The sequence below is a fragment of the Equus quagga genome, chromosome 8 (genome assembly GCF_021613505.1).
Source record: "Equus quagga isolate Etosha38 chromosome 8, UCLA_HA_Equagga_1.0, whole genome shotgun sequence".
Classification (NCBI taxonomy): Eukaryota; Metazoa; Chordata; class Mammalia; order Perissodactyla; family Equidae; genus Equus; species Equus quagga.
In genome coordinates, this window is record NC_060274.1 from 102,877,206 (window position 1) to 102,902,178 (window position 24,973).

The 24,973-nt window shown below is 35.1% G+C and overlaps 1 protein-coding gene across 2 annotated transcripts in view; it reads left to right on the forward strand.

The window, feature by feature from the left end:
- Positions 1 to 24,973, forward strand: part of PTPRZ1 (protein tyrosine phosphatase receptor type Z1) — a 176,651-nt gene that overhangs the window by 42,395 nt on the left and 109,283 nt on the right. For both annotated transcript variants that reach the window (XM_046669354.1, XM_046669355.1), the window contains exon 2: positions 14,220 to 14,285. In XM_046669354.1, coding sequence (XP_046525310.1) covers positions 14,220 to 14,285 — 66 coding nt within the window. The remainder of the gene's footprint in view (positions 1 to 14,219; positions 14,286 to 24,973) is intronic.

Genomic DNA, 24,973 nt, shown 5'->3' on the forward strand with positions numbered 1-24,973 from the left:
ACATCCAGAAGTACTGCTAGATTTCCCTTATATAATTTAGTGGCCTGGGCATTAAGGGCTACCTTACATGAGGGGCTGATAAAATTACATTAATTCTTGTTGAATGTGCCATGAGATGGGGGTGATCTTTCACCCTCTGAGGAGAGCTGGATAAGGAAGGCCCATAGGGCATCACAGCGTGCTGCACACAGGCTCCTGCTGACTGCCAGGGGCTCCGTGGGAGGTGGAAAAGCTGTGTCAGGGCGATGCCGTTGTCATCACTTCCCCCGGCGTGGAACACCACCCCAAATCACCAGACACTCCTGATCAGGAGGGAATAGCGCATTATCTGGCCACTGTAGTAACTGGGGCTGTTCAGGTACAAAGTGAGTGCACAGTCTCAAGAGGTCTGGCTGGGCTCTCCTTGGGAAATGCCAAACTTCTTGGCCGATAATGCTCCTTGCTCTGATACCAGAGAGTCTTCTGGGAGTTCCATCCCCACAAGAAACGTTCCTTCCATTTAAATATTATACGAGGCCAAACATTTCAGTTAGTTGGAGATACATAGATAACGTTTAAAATGAGGGAGTTGACAGTTTCTGAAAGCTGTTTTTCTTGAGGTTAAAAAAAAGGTGGTTTAAAATAATTTGTATTTCAATAGCTACTATTTTCTTAGCTTGCCACTAAACTTGACTGACGTGTTAAAGAACTTTAGGCTTTATTCTGCTAGTTTGTGACCTCCCTGAAGAGGCCCTGTTTTATTTAATCTGTGCATCCCTAGTGCATGGCGTTTAGTATAAAGCCACTAACTGTTAAATTAGTTCTACACAAACATTCCATTTGTTTAGCATCTTTCTGATGGAACAAGGCATTCCACAGAATTGAATTTTTTAAGTAACTAAAATATGTCCTTTAAAACACAAAATATTTATTTTAAAATTTCCCAGTTTATGATAAAAATCTTTCTAAAATATAAATAGGTTTTTCAACTTTGTTAAAAATATCTTTAACATAATTTAACTTTTTAAATCACGTCTCATATCAGTATTCTCATCTGTAATAATTCCTTAACGCACTGTTAAAGAGTGAGTGCCATTTTTCACAACATTAAATAGTCCATTACTGGTTTTGAGGTTGTCTTTCTGACTTTTAATGGTGGTTTGGCCAACTTCCTCAACTATTCACTGTCATTTTTGATGCTATTTGAATTTCTTGCCTCGGATTTTCTCCTTTACATTAGACACAGTTGCCTATATTAGGTGCATTACTGTGGGATAGTCTTTGTGACACTTACTGTCTTCAGGATTCTTGATAGTTGTATGTATGTTGAGGATGTCAAAATTTCACCTCTAGGTATTGCTAATGTGACATAAGAGGAATTCTGTGTACTCATTTGCTTTGGAGATATTCTGTAACTATTCAGCTTTTAAAATCAATTGATTTCAGTTTAATTAAATTGAAATTTGTATATTATTGATTGCTTACTTCTCCTTTGGATCTTTTCAAATAGATTAAGTATGTTATTGAGTAAAACTGACTATAAAAACATAGGTAAAAAAATGTGTATTTCTCCTTCTGTTAGAATTCAGTGAATGTATGCCTGAAAGTGTCTTCATGTAAAATGACTTGCCACACCCTATTTGGTTGCAAATTAAGTTTTTTGTTTTGCAAAGAAGATAATGAATCAGTAAAATTCTGAAGTTGAAAAAAAAGGAATATTGGGATGAACTCCAAATGTAAATTAAATATATATATGTCTGGACTAATAGCTATGTGTACTTTATCCCTAGCATGCATTGATATAATTATTATGCCTATTCTGTAGATATGGGAATTGAGTCTTAGAGAGAAACCTCGACTTGCCCACAGAGGTAGTAAGCAATATGAGGCCATTTTAAACAATGTAGTTGGGTAGTATCTCACATGGAACATGAAAGAAAGGGTAGAGCAAACTCCTGCCTTAGTAATACATTAAATAACGTGTGTTCATTCTACAAAATAATGTGTAAATAGAGTTCAGTTTGCTTCCCAGAAGAAAATATTATTGCTTATGTTAATATATTGTCTTATCCTTTATAAACACATTCAAATGAATTGATTCATTGGATCCCAAGCCACTCATGAGTTAGGAGGACCTTATTTTTCAGATGAACGAACGGAGGCTCTGAGGAGGCGAGTGACTCTTCCGAAGGTCCCGCTGGGAAGTTTAGACGCCGGGATTCACATTCCTAGCTGTTCTGGCCCTAGCTCTAATTCCAGTCTCTTTCCATTTGATATACAGCTTTTCAAAGTATCACAAATGAAAAGTCACTTTTTGTTTTCCTCCTTAACTAGAGGACGAGTTGAGCCGTTGTGGGAGGCACTTTGCTGCAAACTACATGACATGAATATAAAATCGTCAATGAGATGTAAGTGCTAAATATAAAGACACAAGATCACTAAACATTTATCTTTTGCCTTTTCTTCCTGTAATCTATGTTTAGTCAGTATGACCATTTAAGAATAAATATGGGAGAAGAGAAGAGTATTATTTTTAGTGAAAAGTTTAGCATTTTTATATTTGAGTAGACTTGGAGTGGTAATTGTAGCATTTCTTGTTAATCATAGATCTGTTCAGTCACTCCATTGTTTTTTATTGTAAAACTCAAAACGTGAATAAAATAGTATTCACTTGAGTACAAAATGGGTATTATGAGATTTTATTTCTCAAGTTAAATCAATATGTCTTTGGCTAGACAGATAACAGATTATCAATTAAACATTTTCCACCAAAAAATATTTGTCATTAATGAAATTAATGGCAGAAGTACAAACTTCACAAAAGTGTGAGGTCATTCAAATGTTTAAAAAATATTAGTGAAAATATAAGTTCTATTTCAATATCTTAAGTCTTCATGATATATCATATATAAACTTCAAGGCCTAAATCCCTTCATAAAAAACATATTCTTTTTTCCCTTGAGGTGCAAAGATGCTACCCTTGATCTGTTGTAAGATGCTCTTTTTTATTTAAACATCACCATTATCACATTAGACACTGCGGGAGTATGTTAATTATCTCGAGGTGTCCCAGTGGCCCAGTAACTCCGAGGCAAAATGCCAGCAGAGTCCTGGTTGCCATCCAGGTCGAGAACACTGCATTAACTTGTTCAGTCTCTTGACATCCTCACAAACAGAACGGTAAACCAGGAGAGAAAGCATATTTGTTCCAACTGAGTTAACTATTCCAAAATAAATAATATCCAACCCCTGGCCAACCATTTGTGATTGTATGTAAAAAGTAACTAATGAGCTGTATTCTCCAAGGCTGTTAATTATGTACTGAACAGGAATGCTTTTTAGATATTGTTCCTCTGGGTGCACTAAACCTGGGTTATCTAGGCAACCTAATGAGCATCTTTGAACATCTGTCACTGCAGAGAGCTTTCAAGTTTCAGGCAAAAGTTGGGAAAAGCTGTTGCAACAGTGGATGAGTAAGACCTAGTGCTGTCATTGGTCAGGATAGGTCACCAACACAAGACTTGAAGATAAGTGTGCTGTAATTGATGATCGAACTGACTCCTCTTTTCTTAAAGTAGACTTTGGTGGTTCACAGAATGAGCGTTGTGGAGACACCAATTCCATGGATATGGAATGCACATATCTGCATGAGAAAGATAGAGTACAAGTGAGGTACTTTGCAAAGAGTGGAGGCATTGTGGGAGGAGCGGGGGCCATAAAAGTATCAAGCAGAGGGAAGTGAAGCAAATAAAATGATTCTGCCAGCTAGATAGAACATCCCTATACTGCGCCAATCAATTAAGCCAATTGGATTTGAGCAATTTCCACTCACTTCAAATAAATTTTATAACAGAGCAAAAGAAGATGATAAATAATAATCACTTGATTGTCTAGTGGCAAAGAAACATCTAAACCAATAAAGCAATAGATGTAGTCATTTTTGTACAGTTATGAAGAAAATCAATGACTAATATAGGTAAGTGCTTATTAACAATTGAAAGACAGCTAATTATGGATGTCATCAAAGCATTTAATCCTTAAAATTTGCCAGTGGGGAAAGTGGTTCTAAAATGAAGAACTTCTTTAAAATGCAAACAGTATGAACTTTTAAATAAACAATAATCTTAAACTGCCTTAAGTCTTCTGAAACAAAGTGTAAATGTTCTAAAAATCTTGCTTTTTAAAATGTATTCATTTTGGAATGTAGCTAGGAAATTAGATAAGGATAGTCCCTTTAAGTTTAATTAAAATTAAATATTATGTTTTTCAGTGTTCACATTGTTCTTGTGGGACTCAGTTGAAGGTTTGAATATAGGAATTTATATTTCCATGTGCATTGAGTGTCCATACGTATCTTTAAGACTAAAGAGTATCAGGCACCAACAGTAAACAAATGAATAATTTTGTGACTGAACAAGCCCATGCTGTGCCCATGATGTAAATGTTACATTGTCTTTTGGATTTTGCTTCACTCTTGAAAGAAAAAAGTAAATACTTGAAAAATAAATTCAGAAAATACGAGTTGGTAGAAGCATATTTTTTGCAAAGAGCTTAAAATGGTTTAACATACCCTATCTTTTGTTGCAATATCCCTGTTAGTAAACAGGAGCTACGTATCTTCATTTTACAATTGTAGAAGCACAAGCAAGGACTTGGACTTGTCCAAGGTCACCTCTCAAAGGGAGAGGCTAGATTTCTGACCCTAAGAATTAGCGAAAAGAGAAACAAAATTTTGATGTGTGTTTACAGTTTAAATTAGGTGAATCTACTATGCTCACCTGATTTCTGACTGAAATATTGCCCAAGCCTAAGTCGACTTAATGAGCAATAGTGTCTGACTTATTAAGCTTGTAAAATATATTGGCAAATCGAAAATATATTAAATCACTAAAAATCCAGTGAAAAATTACCAGTCTGTTTATTATAATGAATATGCTTCCTATGAATAAAAGTTTCTTTTTACTAGACCGGTAAAACAAAAACTCTAAATGAAACATGTGACAAAAATGAATTTTCAGTCAGTACCGTGGAAAGAAGTCAAGAAAATCTTTCTGCCTTGCCCAGACATAACTACATAATGAATCAGTCAACACACTGGCTGCAGTTTTAACATGTGATCCACATCTATTTTAGAATAGATTGCCAATTCGTAAAGTTGCCAGATTTGCCTGTTTAATAAGATAGATACTTATGTTTGGGCTTAATTTTATCTAAGCAAAAGAGTATTGTATTAGAAGTAAGGCACAAATTAAAATAAGGCTTTTTCAAGGTTTACCATAAAATAGACAATCCAATCAATCTGATCCTCATGGCCAATAAGATGATGTGTGAGTTGGCTGCATTATTTTACTATGGCTCTTGTTTTTCACTTTCTTGGCAGCTAAAATGCTCAGATTGCCTACCATGTGTAGACTTGGCTATGGTTTCCTAAACTTAACTTAAAAATGCTGTTAATACTAGCTACTGCATGCAGTCTCTTGTGAAGAAGGAGAAGCTTTTACTACAAAATCCAAAATAAGAAGTGAAAAATGTGTTTCAAGCCTTTTTGTTAACCAGTCTTCAAGATGTATTTATACATTTGTCTCTGACCTATTTCGCTGTAGAATCAGGGATATTCTTTCAGAAGTGCATATACATTTAAAATTTTTAAAATACAGTATTTAGGTAATACAAACTCATAAAATACATACAAAGCATCAGAACATATAAAAAAGTAAAAATCACTCCCAATGGCACTGCATGGAGAAATTTACATTTCTGAATATATATATAATATTTTCAAAATTGTATCATAACTGTTGCTAATGTTTTATATCATGTGCATTTTGCCACATCAGTAAGTATTTTTGAAACATGATTTTAATGGATTCACATTGTTTTGTATTATGAACATTACATAATTTATTTAAACTTCCCTCAATTTTTGTACATTAACATATTTTCCAATTGTTCACTGTTATTTTCAGTACTGTAAACATCTTGGTATGTGACACTCTCCTCATTTCTGTTAATCTTTTAAAATATATTCCTTGGAATGGAATTACTGTCTCAAAGGATATGAAGCATTTTAAGAATCTTGATAACTCTTCCCAGCTTACATTTCATAAAATTTATACTAGTTCCTGCTTCTGCTTGTATGTAGAGGAGTATCTAAAGATATTTTGGGCATCATTGAACATTACAAAGATAAAAATAATAACATTTGACAATTTGATAGCTGAAAAAATGCTATCTCAGTGTTACTTTAATTTCTGTTTCTTTGATACTTAGTAAAGTCTAACAGTTCTTTATAGGTTTATTAATTAATTATATTTGCATTTAAAAAACTTGTCTGCTCATATATTTGCCTTTATTGGTTTGTAAGAATTCTATATGTTTGGAATATATTGCTATATTTGTTCATTGTGCTTTAGCAGTCACCAGTAGCTTAATATTTGTAATTTGCGTTTCATTAAACATTTTTCTGTAAAAGTTTTGAATGTTTTGTACTCAAAGCTATGAATATTTCTTTATGATTTCTTTTGTTTCTGCACACAAAGACCTTCTCCGTCTTGTAATAAACTAAATATTCGCTTACATTTTTTTCTTAGTTTTTGTGCATCCCTTTTTAATCATTCTTTGATCCACTTGGAATTTATTTTGATATGTGTGTGAAGTGTGATATAACTTCTTTTTCTGAATAGCCTGTGTTCCCAGTATGGGTTGAACTTTCCTACTTTCCTTATCTGACTGTGATGTTTCCTCTATCATGAAAATTAAACTTGTATCTATACTAGGTTCAAATTTAGTGCTATATCCTTTGTTCTATTGATCTGCCTGTCAATTTATCTTTTAGTAACTGGTTAACCAAGCCCCCACTATTTCACTCTTTTTCTAAACTTTATTATCAATTATTATTTTCCATTTATGTTTCTATATGAACTTTAGTATAATTTTGCCAATTAAAAACATCCCGTTGAGATCTGACTTGTTCATTAATATAAAAAGAACTGATATCTTCTCCACATTCAGTGTTCTCATTTAAGGGTGTGGTAGGTCTCTTTATTTGTTCACATGTCCTTGTATATTAATAGTAGTTCCTATCTTTATTTATGCAGTTCCTTGATGTTTTATGCTTTCCATGGTAAGTGTGAATGGAATCCCATTGTATCCTCTAATTGGTTGTTTTAGTGTGCCAGTTGTCCAAAACCTCCCAAGCGATCCTAATCACAGAGCTACACAGCAGACATTCTTGCTCTGCATTTCAGTGGAAATGCATGGGCATAAGACTTCACAACAGAAAGGTTATTTGGATTGCTAAATCACAACACACTATTATTCTACAGATAGCAGTATAATAGTATAATAATGTAATAGTACATAACACAAATATCAGAGCACATTATTTTTATAATTTGATGAATTCCCTGTTTTCTACCCACTTTCATATGCATTTTCTTAGACAAATTTGGTTCTCTTCCTACTCTTATTATTTTTAGCTGTTTCTTCTAATAGTTATTTTTGCACATGTTCTTTCTCTCTCTGGTCCCATTATCACTATCTCATCAACAATTGGGTTTTTCTTTTATGTTGGAATAAATTCACTGTTATGTGTTAAGCAATGAATTTGTGCCATTTTAGTGTTTTCTTGGTGTTGCAGAAGGTTGACAGGGAAAAATGGGATACTTCATCTCCTATAGACTTTATTTTTATGTAAAGCTCAAACTAGCTTAATGAAAACTTTCATCACTCATATCATTTAAGCCTAAGAAATAAATTTTTCAAAGTTAAATCACCTTTTATTTTAGTATCCAAAAAGTAAAGAATTCTTCAAGTGAACTGTTATGATGTTGTAAAATCTTATTTATTAACTTGAGAAGATAATCAGTGATTTATTATTACGTAGAAAAAGCAGGCCACCAAGTAATGAAATAGTATAATTCAGTTTATGTAAATGATACATTTATTATATATGCATAGAATAACATCTAGAAAATCTTATATACATGCACAAAATTGTAAAGAATGGTTATCTTTAGGAGACAGGATTATAGGTGATTTTTAAATTATTTTTGCTTATCTTTATTTTTCTAATTGATCTGAAACAGGCATGTATTACTGCTCATGTGATAAAGATCAAAATCATTAATATGTTTTAACAGAAAATATCTTAACTTTAGAAATACAGATAAATCACATTAGGTTAAACACGTATATCTAAATATAAGAAATTACACTGGCTACTTTTCTAAGACAAACCTGTGACTATTTTGAACTTTCATTGAAAAGTTTTGAATGGGTTTGGTAGACATGCTAGAGTATGACACCTGCACTCTAGTAGCTTGTGCCTTTCCAGAATTCCCATCTTCAACAATATGAATTCATGTGCCTTCCTGTTTGATAATAAATTGCAATTTATGTTTTGAGACTATAAAAAGTACTTTTATTTTTAGACGTTTGCAGAGGGGAGAAAACCAATGTAACTCTTCTAACATTGGAAAGCAGCTGAAATTGGAAAACAAATGGTTTAGGGGGAAAATAATATATATGTTTTAAAAAGCAATATGGTTTTAAGGCATTTGGCTACATCTGAAGTGATTAATAGTAAGTATAATATTTGAACTATTACTATATCCTAAACAAACCTGTTATCTGAATCACCGTAATTAGCTAAATTATCTTTTTTGCATATATACCAGATACAAGTTAACATTCCAGATAGGTAAAAACAGGCTATGTCATAACACAATTAGACAGCAAGCTAATCCCTAACATTGAATGACAGGAAACTCCACAGAGAAAGTTTGCCATGTGTGATATTATAGACTGCATGCTATTCTCATGGGCAGATTTCATTTTACTTGGAAATGTTGCCTTAGTTAGCTACTCAAGTTTTTGGGTTAGCTCACTTGGATAAAAAACTCAGCTTTCTTATCAAACAGAGGCATTTACAATAGAATATCTGAAGAAATTTTTTAGCCAGGGGATATGTTCACAGGAGTTCTTTAATCAAAAACTGATTCTCTTCTTAAAGGAACTCCTATTTCCGATTTTATTTTTTTTCTTCTCTGAGAGAAGACTTCTATTATTTTGTTTCCAGGAATAGATGGTTATGACTGCTGTAACTGTCAACCTTTTTTTTTTATCACTGCCACTTCAATCTTACTCATGTCTGACTATCAAGTGATGTAGTGGGTAATAATTCCTCTGATGACACTAGAGTGTCTCCAGGAGTTTCCAGGTCCTTCTCCAAGTGGTCACCAGCCACTTTCTTCACCCACCCACGCCCCAACCTCTTTCATGTCAGTTAGAAATGGGTATTTATTGCATACTCTTCTTTAATATTTTCTCTTAAAATATACTCAATGTCTGAAATATATTCAGCTCTTTTCAGTCAACTCAGCAGACTATCTCCTTTTCTTTTTTAAAAGAAATCTAGATAAGAGGAGACAGTAGCATGCAAACAAAAAGTGTGAAAATTGCTATGACGCTTGTATCATGGTGGGCTGTCCCCAAGAATAAGTCCCTAGTGGCTTATGCAGACCCTCCATGAGAGCCCAACTGGCCTCTCGAACCTTTTCCACAATTTGCCACTTCTGGGTGCTCATGCCCTCCTCTGCCTGGAATGTTTCTCTCCCTCTCCCAAAGTCTCTCTTCGTCAAAGTCTTACTCAAGGCTTTAAAGAGTCACCTCTAATACTGTTCCTTTTACTCTGCTTTTCCAAATTTTTATCATCAACTGACTTCCTTTTCCCTTCTTCTGAAGTTCCTTAGTGAAATATGCAGGTATCATTTACCTTGGAAAAGTCCACTTTGAGAAATCCAATTTTAGAATCCTCCTCTTCAAACTTCTATCTGTGGTTATTTTCTACCTGAAGTTTCTTTTTCTATGGACCACTCTATTTCTTCTCCCTGTCATATCTTTGGCCACTTTATAGCATCAAAATGTGTGTGTGTGTGTGTGTGTGTGTGTGTGTTTTGTCAGAGCAGTGCTGCTAGGCTGTATGGTGGGGGGCAGGTGATAAATTTTTGATCAACATGAAGCAGACACTTTCTTTAGGGTAAGGGCAAAATCAGAGGCATTTTTATAATTCAAAATATTTATAATGATATTTTTAGTAGAAAATGAGCGCTTTGCTTTTTTTTTGGCTTGAAAAACTTGAGCAAAAGAAATGCTAACTTTATATTTTCCATGATGTAGTTATCAAAACTTTGATTTCCATTATCTGAGTATAAACAAAAATAAAGGAAAATGTATATATACACACACACATACATATACATAATACAAATTTGCAAGTATGTAGGTGCTCAAGGTAAATACAAGATAGAATATATTGAAACAAACATTTAAGGTTACCTGAAATAATATAAAACAAATTTATCTCAGTTTTGTTAGCATGTCAAAAAGCCACTTCATGAAGAATATTTTTTCAGGATAAATTTTAGAGTAGCCTTAAAAAAAGATATACTAATGTCTATTTTCTTGTTGTGTATCATGTGTACAATTCATTCCTGAAATTTATTTCTTGGTTTTATCACTACAAAACACTCACACCAAAACAGACCCGGCAAATACTTTTAAATGGAAATAAAACATTAAAACTAAAGAAACTAAAACTCACAGAAACAGAAAAAAACATTCTATAGTTTATTATTTTAATTGATTTGAAAATGTGTAAGCACTTTGATAGATTCTATTTTATATAGGATTTGCTGGTTTTCAAAGTATATAATACAACAAAAAAAAGTAAAACTAGCTTCTTTTTTCTTGCTCATTGGAGCTATCACATCTCATCTATCAGACCTCTAAGTAGAATTTTAAAAGTGGGGTACTCTCTCACGCCCAAGTTCTATGTAATTAGCATATGAATGTGTAACGGATTATTTGAAGTAACAATTAAGGGAACAATACATAAAGGAACTGAAGAGAACTACCAACACCTGGGAATCTTGTATTGAAAAAAGCTTTCTTAATGTAAGTAATTAAAAACCAAGGACAAATGCTCATTGTGTAGCATTGAAGCCCTACAAGGAAAGCTAAAATCTGCTGATATTTTGCTGTCATGTTTTAGACTGAATCATTAAAACAAAAGCTTGCTGTTTTATTGATTTCAATGGAATACTTGTTAAATGTGGGTTTTGTTAGGTATTTGAATCTTCTGAAATCTTCAACGTGCATTTATATGACAAAATGTCTCACTTTTAAAAAATATTTATATTTAAAACATACAATAGATGATAAATCTTTTCCCTATGACCAGTGCAAAGTTTCAGAGGAAAATTCCAAGTGATGGCCAGGTCAATTCAGGTATACAGTCAATTCTCTGTAATTTAGCTGTCCAAATAATTCCTGTAGGTGAAGCTCTAGCCCACTGTATTGCTTCATTTTGTTTCTCTTGAAGGCATACGTGCTATAGGGCTTTCTGCTCAGACAAAATCCCTTAAGAGAGTAACCAGTAGCTCAGGATTGTTAGGAATCCTTGATATTGGGGAAGGCTCAGAGGGGTACAAGGCAGGAACCATGCATTATTGTTCCCATTTTCGTCACTTACTACCTGTACAAACCACTTACAGTTCTTTGGCATAAATTTCCCTATCTCTAAATAGGATTTTTTTTTTTTTTATAGAATGTTAAAGTCTAAGTCAAATGACCTTTGAGGCCCTTTCTAACATCCAGTTGTACATATTCCTTGATCTTGAAGAAACACTTGTCCCCAGAATTTAACCTTAAATGACTACCATTTTAAGGGACAACTCTGTTTGAAGAGTAAATTATGAACCTAATATTTAATTTTTAAGTAGAAAAACAAATATATACATGATTATTCATAGCAGCATTATTCATAATACCCAAAAAGAAGAAACAGCCCAAGTATCCATCAGTCGATGAATGGATAAAGCGTGGTATATCCATAGTCAAAATAAAAATGGCACCAAAGTTAAATGGGGAAAGAAGACTTTATTCAAGGCTATTGCAATAGGGGAGAGAAGCCAGAACCAAGTCGGAACTCAACTCTGATGAAGCAGAGGGGGTATGGTTTTTTAAGGACGGGGCACCGTTGGAAAACTGCTGCAGGACGTTAGGGGGAAGTCATAGGCCATCTGTGTTTGCTAATTGGCTTTAACCAAAGGAAAAATAAACTCATCTTTATGACAGAAGATAGTTTTTGCAACTTGGAGCAAGGCACCCCAGCAAAGTTAGGCTCCTACACTCCCACAGAAACTGGGAGATGAGAACTATTTCCTTTTATGGTTGCATTTCAAAGAGATGGTTCCCCTATCCTTGAGAAGTACATTCCTGGTGGTAAGTGTGGCTATTAGAAAAGGTTTACATCTCAAAGAGGTAGAGAAAGAATTAACAAATACGTTTTCTAAACTAAAAGCTCTCAGAAAAGGGAGGTCAGGGGCCTAGCATCAGGAAGAAGCCTGTCCAAAGGTTAGTCAAGCCGAGGGGAACTTTAAGGCCTTTTGGTCACCATAGAATGAAATATTATTATGCAATAAAACGGAATGAAGTACTGACACATGCTACATGGATGCACCTTGAAAACATTAATTATGCTAAGAGAAAGTAGCCAGTCACAAAAGGCCATATATAGTGTAATTCTGTATATATGAAGTGTCTAGAATATGCAAATCTATAGAGACAAAGTAGATTAGTGATTGTCTAGGCCTGGGGGTTATGGGGTTGGGGTTGTGGGTGGCAACTAAAGGATATGGGATTTCTTTTGGGGGTGATGGTGATGTTCTAAAATTGTTTGCAGTGATGATTGCACAACTCTGTGAATATACTGAAAGCCATTAAATTGTACACTTTAATGGATAAATTGCATGATGTGTAAATTATCTTTCAATAAAACTGTTATAAAAACAAATGTGTTGAAATGTGCTAAATCGCCAATGGAATATTTACCTATATTTATGAATAATAAAAATTTTAAAACAAAAACAAAATGCATTTCTCCAAGGTAAGTTTTGGTTTTGAATAATCTATAGATTCAGAATGTGTATTTCTGGTAGCTGTCTTATTTTTAATTTTTATAAAATAATTTAGTAGTTGCTTATTACCGTATTGTACTAATCATAGAGTATATGACACGGAAGAGAGGAAGATAATTTCTGCAATATCCTTAGATGTTTGCATCCCTGAAATTGGGAACTGTCAGTAAAGAGAAAATAACCATGTAGCAAGAGTAATAAGAAATAGAGTTTCTTTTGCCACCTGGTGAGAAAGATAAATATACATATGATACGGTATGGTATAAATAAATCTTTGCATTCAAATGAAAGCTATATTGATAGAACCCCAATTTATGAATAAATATTGTTACACTAGTTCATTAGTAAACTAGCTATTTGTATACTTTTCTACAGAAACAGTTCTGTCCACCTGATCAGGTTCCAAACCTAGCTCATAAGGTTTATTTTACCCATAATGCAGCTGACATGGAGTACTAATGTTAGTACAGTCTGTGATTAAGGGACAATGGTGCAGGAAGGAGGAGGATGAGTTATCACATCCTCATTTCTTGAGTGCCAGCGTGGCTCCAGGAAAAATTTTGAATTATGCGAGTAAGACTGGCTTCCGTCCATTTTCTTTTCTGTATCCCTTGCCCCATGTGCAAGGTCTGGATCCCCTATCTGTAGGTCATGGGGCATCCACTACTTTTATGATGCCTCTAGCTGCCCGCTGCATTATTCCACTCAGGCATCTCTGTTCCTCCAAGGGGCAAATTCACCTTCCCTGTCTAACGTAACCCTTCTTCCAGCCAACATACACACATTTAAATACCCATTTCCTCAAGGCAGCTAATCTTGTTTTGCATTATAAAGGAAGCAGATTTTGAAAACACGATAACCTCTGGGTGTCCTAGAAGGATTTACAGATAAAACTTGAGTTGAAAACCTACAAGTAGCTCTAATTTAGTAGGAGATTGAACAAGCTGCCCTTTCTGACCCCAGTCTCTCTTTGGGATGAACCTCTCTAGGTTGCTCCTGCTTTACCCAAATATTTACTTGGTCCTTGCATAAACTTCAGCATTCTTTAGGTGTGCCCCCTAAAATTTACGCTAACTACCAGAACCGGGACAATGAAGGCTATAATGGTGGTAGTTGGAGTTGGGAGGAGACATTGGGAAGGTGACATAGAAAGGAGTAATCAAGGACCATTTATGGTATGAATGATTAGGGCATCTTATTTTTTTTAATTTGGACACACACTTTTCTACACATTGATAAATTCATTTTTCTTGGTTATAGATTGGGCTTATGGATACTACAGACAACAGAGAAAACTTGTTGAAGAGATTGGCTGGTCCTATACAGGTAAACATTTTATTATATAGTGAGATTCAACAGAAAATTTTATTGTTTTCTATCTATTTTTGTATGTAAAAGACGACTTTGTAACTCACGTCATTTTAACTTAGCTACATGGATATGCAATTAGATTAATAAAAGTATATCATATGCATAATGATTTTTAGTGGACTTTCCATTAGCGAATTTGATAGTGTAGGCATATTGGTATCAGATAGAACTGGATTTGAATCCCAGGTCCACACTAGCTATATCTCCTTGAAAATAATTCATAACCTACCTGAGGCTCAGTTTTTTCATGTGTGAAATGGAGCGTTGTTCTGAGCATTAAATGAGATAAATGAAGTTGACATAGTGCCTCCTTATAAATCAGAGAGCTCTCAATAAATGTTAAATACTATTGTTGTTATGATCACAGTAGTGATTTTTTTATGCATTTAGTAAATTTTGATGGGATTCTTGCTATCAGAAGGAGCTTCTTTCTGAATTACTGTGCTGAATTAAATGGAATCAGAGTCTAAAATGATTTTGTACAATTTCCGAACTTGGCATAGAGCATCGTGAATAGCTGAAGTTGGCTTAAAATAGTTACAACCAGAAATCCTGATCAGAAACCCTAGGGGAGAAGAGAAGCTTTAGGCCTGAGAGGAAGAGCGTGGGTGGAATCTGGATGGACCATGATATGCCTGTGACCATCTGAGACAGAGTTGAGGGGTAGAGTTGGGTACTTACTAGAAATGAGATTGGGTTGATAAGATGGAATTGGATTAGAACGGCTTTAACATGTGCCTAGCCAATTTGGATTTTATTGTATAGATGCAGGGCAGCAGCATGATGGATTTTTGTAGATAGACGTGCATTTTATGTCTTTTTTTATTCTTTCTTTAAAAGTAGTAAGTATTCATTATAGAAAATTTAGGAAACACGTTCAAGCACAAAGAAGAATATAAAAATCATTCTTTCCTCTGTCCATGGATATCCACTAAAAACATTGGTATATTCCATTTGGGCCTGTTTTTATTATATTATGTTTGTATATTTTGTACATAGAGTTTTGCATCCAATTACTCTAGAAATTATTTTTGAATATTTCCTCATTTCAGTGATGATTCTTGTTGATTATGGTACTTAATGTCTGCATTCTATTCTATTGAGTAAAGGTTTTATTTTTAACTATCCATTATTTTTGAATATTTAAGCTACTATAAACCATGAAAAATAGGTGAATAGATTGATATAAGTTTTTATTTGTATTTTTATCATTTATGTATATCCTTGTTATGTAATTACTGAGTAGAAAAAAAATAAAGGCCTTCACAGTTCTTGACACACACAGTCTAATTACCTTCCAGAGGTTACACTAATATATGGTATAAGTACATGGCCATCCCACTGAATGCTGATTTGATTGACAAAAGGTGGAGTCTCTTTTTTAATTTGCATTTTCCTGATTATTTAATTTCTTGAATCATCGCTAACAACAGGCTCTAGGTTAAGGTTTTGGGAGGACATATAATAGATAAATACTACTTGAGGTAACGGATATGTGAATAAGAATGGTAGATGTGAACAACTAGCATTCAATAGTGGGTGATCCATTGTTTATCCTAAAAAATTTCAATTTTTTTTTTTATTGGAAGTGTACTTGTTATTATCTATTTGAATAGATTTGCATCTTAGTTTCTCTAGCCCTGGGCCAATTTTTCTCTATTATATACACCATTCATATAACATAAAGATTTTAAAGTAAGTTATTTTGAGTAATAAGTAAATATAACTTTTAAATACTTTCACATTACATTTAAAGTAGGAGTTTTAAGTAAAGTAGTTAAACAGAAGAGGAAAGATATTTGCCCTTAGTCTGACTTTATTAAAATAATACTAAGGCTAAAATAATATTAACAATGAAACAATCATCAAAGAAGATCAAATACAAAGACAAGTCCAAAAGAAAAGGTAAAAATTTTGTAGAAAATAATTGCTAACATGTTTTTCTACTTCTGAAACATTTGGGAATTTTGAGTATTCAAATATATTTCTGGTTATATGGCTCAAGAATATTGTTACTTTTAATGAATTACTTAAGAAAGTCTCCTTAAATGACTTTGATTATAGTAAAGAAAAGCCAAAATGCTTCTCCTAAAAATTTTTTTTTGGCATCTTTATATTCTTTAATGGTAAGTGTCACTTATTTTTACAGAGGGGAAGTTGGTTTTAGATAGTAATATATATGCATTGATATGAAAGATGAATTTTTCATCTGTTCTTATATGTACTACCAATTGGGTTCTAAGTTTAACTGATGTAACAAAGTATCATATTATTGTCTTTTCAAAAATGTTTTATACTTTGTAACTTTATATCTGACAACTATAACCCATTTTGTCTTTCTTTTTCTCCAAAATTGAAATCCTAGTGTTTTGTGAAAGTTACAGCTAAATTTTGCCTCTAATAATTATGAGAAACATGTTAGGAAAGACTACAAATGCTTGGAGCACGTCCCTAACCATGGAAGATGACAGCATGATGGATAGCCCCCGTATTTCCCCTGGAAAATATCTGCTGATGTCACCATCTGGGCATTATTTAATACAGGGTATCTTTTTAAAAGATTTATTTAGATATCAGCAGTAGTCGTTTGGGAATGCTGCTTCCAGGATAAACTTTTCTCCAAGGAGTTTTTCATGAAGATTAAAATTCTACATGTTTTGGCCTGTTACATTTATATTTTTATTTTTAACTATCAAGAATATCACAAGCCATCTTTTAAAAATTCACCACTCTATTGTTGTTTAGGTCATTTTTGCTATGGATAAAAAGTAATATATAGCTGTTGTAGAAAACTTGATACATAGAGGTATGTTCATAGAATAAAAAGCATCCTGGTTTAGTTCTGTTTACTAACTTTCTAGTTTCAGAAGTAGAACTGAAGCAGATTATTTTCCTCTAACCAGCGAACCTTTAAACAGAGAACGCAGATATTTACCAGGTGTGAGTAAATGAAAAACAAGCTTCAATGCATCCTCCATTCTCCCTAAACCTAGACTCAGAAGATGGAGGACCTACAACCCAGGGAGAGAGAGGCTTACAGTTCTTAGCATCGCAGGCAAGGGCCAATGTGTGTTGACCGATGGAGTGGTAGTGGTGTGTGTTTTCCAGCAGCCTGGGTTCCCAGAGCAGATGAGTGTGCCTCATCACGTTAGAAGACAGCAGTTTTACCAGTGGCTTAGGCAGATAGTACTGTGGGTATGCTATTATCTTAGGAGGAAGTCACAGAGCTCTTCCTTTTAATGGGCTAATTGCATATAGACATGGCACCTATAGAGTGGCCAGGCTCTCATGGATGGGTCTAGGTGTAAACAATGCACAGTTGTTTGCTTTATCGTGAAGTTGTACCCTCCTGCTCGTAACTTAAGCCTATGGCTTCAGCTACTTTAGGAGACAGTCTAGTGATCAAAGGGGTAGACTCATTAAAAAGTGTCGTTTGCTGTGGGGGGAGGCGTAGTAGGTCTCAGAAAGTGATGTTCCAGAGTTGGGATGAGAGTAGAGTTTCAGAGGAGGACATTTTACAACTGCTTAGCTCAGACTGAGTGTGGATTGGTTATTTTGTCTGAATTCCTAGAGTGTCAAAAAGAAAACAAATGAAAGCTTTTATCCAAATAAACGTATCTCTCCCAAGCAAATCACACTGAAGCCATGTGTTTAAAATGTGGATTATTCACTATCAAGTTTAGTGTCTCTTTTTACTTTTAATACAAGTAGTTAAAGGTTAGGAGTATTTTCAATTTGTGTGTTTATCATCCCATCTCAAAAATGAAAAACTGTACTAACTGTATAAGATTTCAGAATAATTTAGTTTTAAGATTCTTAAATTTAACTAATCGATGAATGGCTGAAGTAAACTGGTTTTGACCAAACTTAGCCCTAGTTTTTTACTAACAGCTTGTTGAGCTATATGTTTCTGTTCTGTCTTGTATTGTGCTGTCATTTAGATTTGTCAGATTAGCTGAAAGTTTAGAAGGAAGGACTTGCCCTTGAATATTTGTACATATAGAATTCTACTAATAAAAATTACTAAGACCCTCATAACATCTGTCTGTAAGAGAGCTCATTGCTTTACCATAAGCCATTTAAAAATATGGTAGGCATGTCAAATGTTTTTTAAATGGAATCACTTAGGCTAAGATTGTTTATGAAAGATTACACAATTATAATATGTGAAGAAACAGTAGAAATCCCTGCTGGCTGCCAGAAGGGTGGAGAAATCGAGGGTGGAAGAGGGGAGCAGGTATTACTCTTCCGGTTGTACTTTTTCACATAGGTTAAAAACAACTTTTCTTTTCAGGATGCATGCTGTAATTATGCTGAGAAATGACAGGGTTGGTAAATACAGTCGACAGTCCCTTTTTTAAAAGTCATTATGGGAAGATGAGCACTGAGACGAAACAGGAAATTGTAAATCTGGGAATGTCAGCACTAAAATCCAGTTCTTTTCATAGTAACTTTGTTTCATTTAAGGGTTTCAGAAAATGAATTTCCTTCTTCCTATTAACCTTAAATTTTAGACAATGACTAAACAAAGACAATTCAGTGAAAAAAAAAAACCTAAGTCATTAGACCTTTCTTTTTTGATGTCATGAATCATAGCCCACGATTATCATCGGAGGTGTTAAAATATTCCTTCTGTTTGAGTTGTTAGGTCTTCCTAGCTTGAAGCAGTGATAAGATCATGAGAACTGGATGGACCTTAACGGCCCCCTTCTTAGAAGTAGCCACTATTGAAATGTAGTCTTTATTTCCTGGACTTTTAAAAATATTCTGTTTCTTTTTCACCATGCTTTAAAGCAACTTGAAATTGAAAATTTTGTATTGAAATATTCTCATGTGTTCTTAAACCTAGACACCTTTAATGTTTTAATTAAAGAGTTGCGTTGGATAGAAGTTAGGAGTCACTATTAGACACTTGGCTGAGTACCCTAGAATGAGGGCGACTTTAAATACTGAATTGATTCTGTTTCCTTGAATAGAATAGCCTGTCTAAATAGTATTTCCATTTCAATAAATATACATACTAGAAGATGCTACTTATGGAAAACAAAAGAGCCATAATAGAAGATTGTGTATAGTGTGGTTTGATGTTTCACATTTATTTTGGGATGTATTTGGGTTTGGTGTTTTACTTCTCTAACCTAGGAGAAAGTAGGCCAAACAACTCAGACAGGAAGTTTGAATCCCTGTAGAATAATGGCTGATTTCTGTTTTGTCCAGGCCTCTTTTTATTTCTAGAATCTGAAATATCTTTTTAACATATTCTATTTTCCTCTTTGACTCATCATTGTTTATAGTAAAGACTGTTCTTTTCTCATTTCCAACTTAGGATGAAAGAGCAAGTTCCAGAACTTTGTGTCTAGGATTATCTCATTTCTATACAAACTTATATATTAATACGGGCAACCTTTTAGCAGTGGTTACCCCTGAGGAATGGGACTCTGGAAAGCCATGGGAGATAGGAGACTTCACCTCTCACTGTACACTGTTTATATTGTCTAGTTTTTTTTAACGAGTATTTTGAAACAAAGGTTTTCAACTTACTTAGATTAGTTTTAGCTAAGAAGGGCAAGGTAGTTGGACAAGAACTACAGCTTTGTGTTTTCACCAGTCAGAATTTAGTGTCTCTGCTCAGTGAGAGGATGTCACAGACATCTAATCAGAGCACTTAGCATCAGGCTTCCTGGTCATCACTAACATGCAGGCTGACCAAGCAGCTGGACTGCTCTCTATTTCAGTTTTCTTATCTGTAAAAGGTTTTTAATAATGCCCTACTTAACTGTGCATGGATTAAATAAATATTGTAGGAAAGCTCTTTGAGCAAATACACCACGAATCCAAGTGGTTATTATTTGGCAGTGTCTTACTTAACTTGAGCCCAAACAGATTGAACAAGTCTGGGCTTATCTAGTAATCTCACAAGAGGATTTAGAAGGAGTTGATTTGCTTGAATGCAAACTATAGTCAGGTATTTCCTATCATCTGTATATCTTTAAAAGTTTAACTAAGATTTATATTCTGAGCAAACTTTTCTTATGCTAAATGTGATGAGTAGAAATGCCTCTTTGTACAGGCTGAATAAGCTTCAGTTAAATGATTTAAAACTCAGAATTTATTTGTCTGCAGCTATCACCTAGTATAGAATTGAAAACAAACAAAGGTGTGGCTGCAGAAGAGCATCAAAAGTAAATACTCATTGCTAAATTGATCTAATAGTAAAACTATATACTAATGAGTATTCCCCCATGAGCAAAGTTAAAATTGCAGAGGCTCTCTAGTCCAGCCTCGTAACTAGCTCTACTGACAATATCTAGTAGAGTCTTGAATAGATTGGACAGTCCTTTGGCAGCTCAAGATGAGAAAATCTAGCTGTTTCTCCTGTCTGTGCTCAGACTCCTTGGCTTCATGTCTGATGTGTTGCTCTCCTTCCTTTTTCTGGACCTCCTTTATCTCACTCTCTATGGTCTTTACTCTGGCGTGCCCTAGTTCACATAATATATCTTTCAGCAAGAGGAAAAAAAGAGAGAGTATTCCATGGTTAATAAAAACCGTATAGGATCAGGCCACAGTTTGTGTTCTCACACAAAATTCATTGAAGTGTTTTCAACTCTTAGGAAAAATACTATTGCAATTATTTTAAGTTGACCTATGTCACCTTCCTATTTTATGAGTCAGTAAAGGCCGAGTGCAAGGCTTTTAGTTAGTTTTTTATGTTTTCTGTATGGTAATTCTGACTATTTAAACCAAGGATTTTCAAAGAGCAAAAAGATGAGAAATATGTAAATGACACATTTCTTATGTTCAGAAAGATTTCTTATTAAGTGAGCTCTAGTTTTGTGACTGAAGCACAGAATTACAAAATTTATTTTGAAATATATTCAAATATGTTTAGGACTGATTGATTTTATACCCTTTTTCCATGGAAGGTATATATGTATCTATATAGTTATGTCGCTATCCTGCTACCTATGAATACCACCTGTCTGTTTTGACCATGCAGTATGTTTATTCAGGTAAGAAACCTCTTGCTTGGGCCAGAGCTAGGACTTTTCCTGGCTGGAGTGCAGAGGATTCTAGAAGTTCCTTGTGGCCTCTGAAACACTGACCTCCAAACTGTTATAGACCGTTCAAGGAGCTTCTTAACTATCATGGCATATTCTGGGACACTTATAACAACTCCCTGGATTCATTCCTCAAACTATATGAGCCTTGAGTTCCATGGGGAGGGAAGAGAACTTGAACCCTATTTAGAGGTAGGTTCAGAGCAGTGTCTGATAACCTAGGGAGGTGGGCCTGATGGAAGTCAGAACCCTGGGAGAGGCAGTAAGGAGTCTCTGAGAGACAATTATTGTGGCAGAGGAAGAAACCTGGCAGCAGCAGCTGAGTGCAGAGTGGAATCTGACATCACCAGGAGCAGGTTCCAGGTTCTGTGTGATGCTCCTGGCTTTGAGGGACCACTCCCCATCCAGAGCCTACCTCGCTCTCAAATGCCTGCATGGGCTGTCCTGGAAACAAAGAGCCCAAGCAACTCTGCTGTGAGGTTCCTTCTCAAAGAGCAGGAAATTAGAAGAGGAAGACCGTGGGAGTTCCAAGATGGAAGCATGAGGCAGGCCAGTGCAGGTGCAGGCTGCCGGTCCAGTCAAGCAGCCACCTGTGGCCAGGGAGGTGATGGACAGTCTTGAGGAGGGAGCAGCATTGGTCTTAAAATCAGATTCTTGTCCACCTGGGCTAAACTTTATTGCTGTAGGAGATACTATTCAGCTCTCTAATTTAACAGAATAACTTTTGATAACAAATAGAGAAAGAGGAGGCCCAGGCTGAGGAGAAAGAGTGTGACAAGACTACAGATACCTTTCTGATCAGTTGCTCCCAATGACAGGATCTATGAAGTGTAGAGATCCTAGCTATTATCTTGATGAGTATCACGAGTAACGATCTGGTGTATGTTTTTCCCCAAAATGAAAATTGCTTCACTTGTTTCTCATTATAAAAATAGTACATGTTCATTTGAGAAAAATCATATATGTGACATATAAATATATATTTATATATATAAAATGTAACTTTATAAATGTATTTATACTTATGAATATAAATATATATTGTATTTATAAATGTATGTATATTTATATATAAGGTAAATATATAAAATCTAAAATTTATGTATAAATATATAAAATAACTGGAATTTATAGCAAAATAGCTATAAATCATAATGAATTGAAAAACAGGAAAAGCTGTATTTTGTAGCCCTTCACCACCTTAAAATTGAAACAACAGCAGAGCCACCCAGCATCAGTGTCAAAGCAAATTCATAATTTGACATACGCCAAAGTAGATTATTTCTAAACTGTGAATGGCTGATCTAGCTTTTTTACATGTGTGGTCCCTGTCCTTTTATATTTCATGAATATCTCTAAGAAGTAATAGCCATTTGCAGCAATTTTTGTAAATAACATATAGTTTTTCTTCCAAAACCCCAAAAGTTTGTTCTTGAAGATCAGTTGCTTTTATGCCTGTAGTGCCCTCTTAGATTCTTGAGAAGACTTTTAGGTTCAGTAAATCTGTGTTAGATTATGAAGGAGTTTGACTTCGTATCACTTCCCTGGTTTGCCTCCTACTTGAATGTGATTATAGACTTTTCAACAAAGGAAACGTTAAACTTTCGAGATCATTAGTTTAATTAACTGATACTTACTGGGTGTATAATATAGGAGAGGAAGATAAATCCTCTGCCCTCTCTAGGTCCTTCTGGCTAGCTGAAGAATTTACTTGATGTGAGACAGAATAACAGGAGAAAATATATCAAAATTTTATAACATGAATACATGGGAGAAATCCAGGGAAACTGGGTAGCTCTCCAGAATGGCCAAGCTGCCAGCTCAAATACCATCTTCAGCTAAAGACAAAGGAGGATGTTGGGGGTAGTGTTTTGGGACTTCAAAAGGGAGGAAGGCAATTCACAAGGAATTGGAAAAGCAAATGTTCGGTACACAGAACTTTGATAAGAGTGGGTTTAGCGAGGGTCCACCTCCTCCCAGTCTGCCTATGCCCAGAGTTATCCATGGTGATATCTTATCTTAATCTTTATCTTAAATTTCTCCTAAGCAGTTAGGGGTGAGGTCAAAGTTTCTTTCAGAGTCTTTTGTTCTTGAAAATAATCAAGGCAAAGAAACATATTTTGAGGTGGCCAATTCCGATCCCCGAAAGTAACATGAGCCAAACACTGTGCTAGGTTCGGAGGATGAGTGAAGAATGGAAGCAATCACAGGCATGCCAACAACAGTGGTTACAAAGTGTGATAAATGCCTCAGTGGTAGATTGTGGTGACCAAGGGGTTCAGAGAAAGCTTCCCAGAGAAAGGGACTTTACATTGAGATAAAAGCATAAAATAGGAGCTAACTAAGTCAAAATGGGTGAAAGCTTGCTCCAGGCAAAGGGAGCAGCTCCGCTAACCTGTGGGTGAGAGAGAAACTGCTCTTCTCCAGCCTCTGTAATAGTCTTCCTACCTTTGGACAGAAAACTAAGAATGTGGTGAGAGAAAATTCTTAGGGCCCATAAATTAATTCTGATGTAACTGGTCTCCTTATCCTATTGAAAATTCCAGATAATAAAATTTACACTATATTTTGATGGGCCTGACTTAATTCTTTAGTTACTGACTTATTTGTATTAAGGGATGTTAGGCATGATTTTACATCAACATTTTAGTTAGTAAACTAAAGGAAGAGGAAGTAGTAAAAAAAAAAGAGAGGGGTATGAGGAAGGAGGATGTGGTTTACAGAATCCAAATGGGAGAGGGTTTCAGGGAGACAGGACTAATCAACGTTGTCACGTGACTTCACTGGGAGTTCAAGGTGAGATGAAGATGATGGAACTGGCCTTATTGTAAGGGAAGCAGGTTTTAGCGGGGGTTCTTTTGCTAGTCTGTCTGATGCAGGATAAGCTCTGGGGTTGGACTATCAACTGCTTGGCTTCAAAGTAGACACCATAGGCTGCACCTCTTTTCAGTTTCCTCATTTGTAAAAAGAGCTAATAACAGTACCTGCCTCAAAGGGTGCAGCAATGATTACATGAGTCAGTCTGCACATAGCACTTAGAATAGTGCCTGGTACATTTAAAGTGCTCAATAGAGATGTTATTTAGAGTCTGATAAATCTTCTGTAATATTCAGGACTTGTTTTGCACCAGGTTTCTATCCATCACACTGTTATCTTTCTAAAGTACAGAGGTGATTATATTATTCTCCTGCTTAAATCCTTTCAGTTGCTCCCCATCACCTGCAAAATGAAAAATGGACTCTTCCATGTGGTATCTAGTGAGTTTCCTGATCTGGTTCCAGCCCACCTAGCCTGTCCCATCCCCCATACTCGAGTTTCCCTCTGCCTGCTGCCATATTAGTGTTTTCAAAAGCAGATCCCTCCTTCACTTTCATGTACTATCCCTGTGCCCTCCTCTCTGCAGTCCATAACACGGGTACATAGCAGGTCACGTGTTTTGTTCATCTTTCCTTTCTCAGAATGTGGCACATGGTATGTGCTCAGCAAGTGTTTATGCCATGAATGAATAAAGCTGAGAGGCAGATAGTGTTTTCATTTTATGAATGGAGAAAGAGAGAGATGAAGTCACTTGCCCGGAGTCAAAAA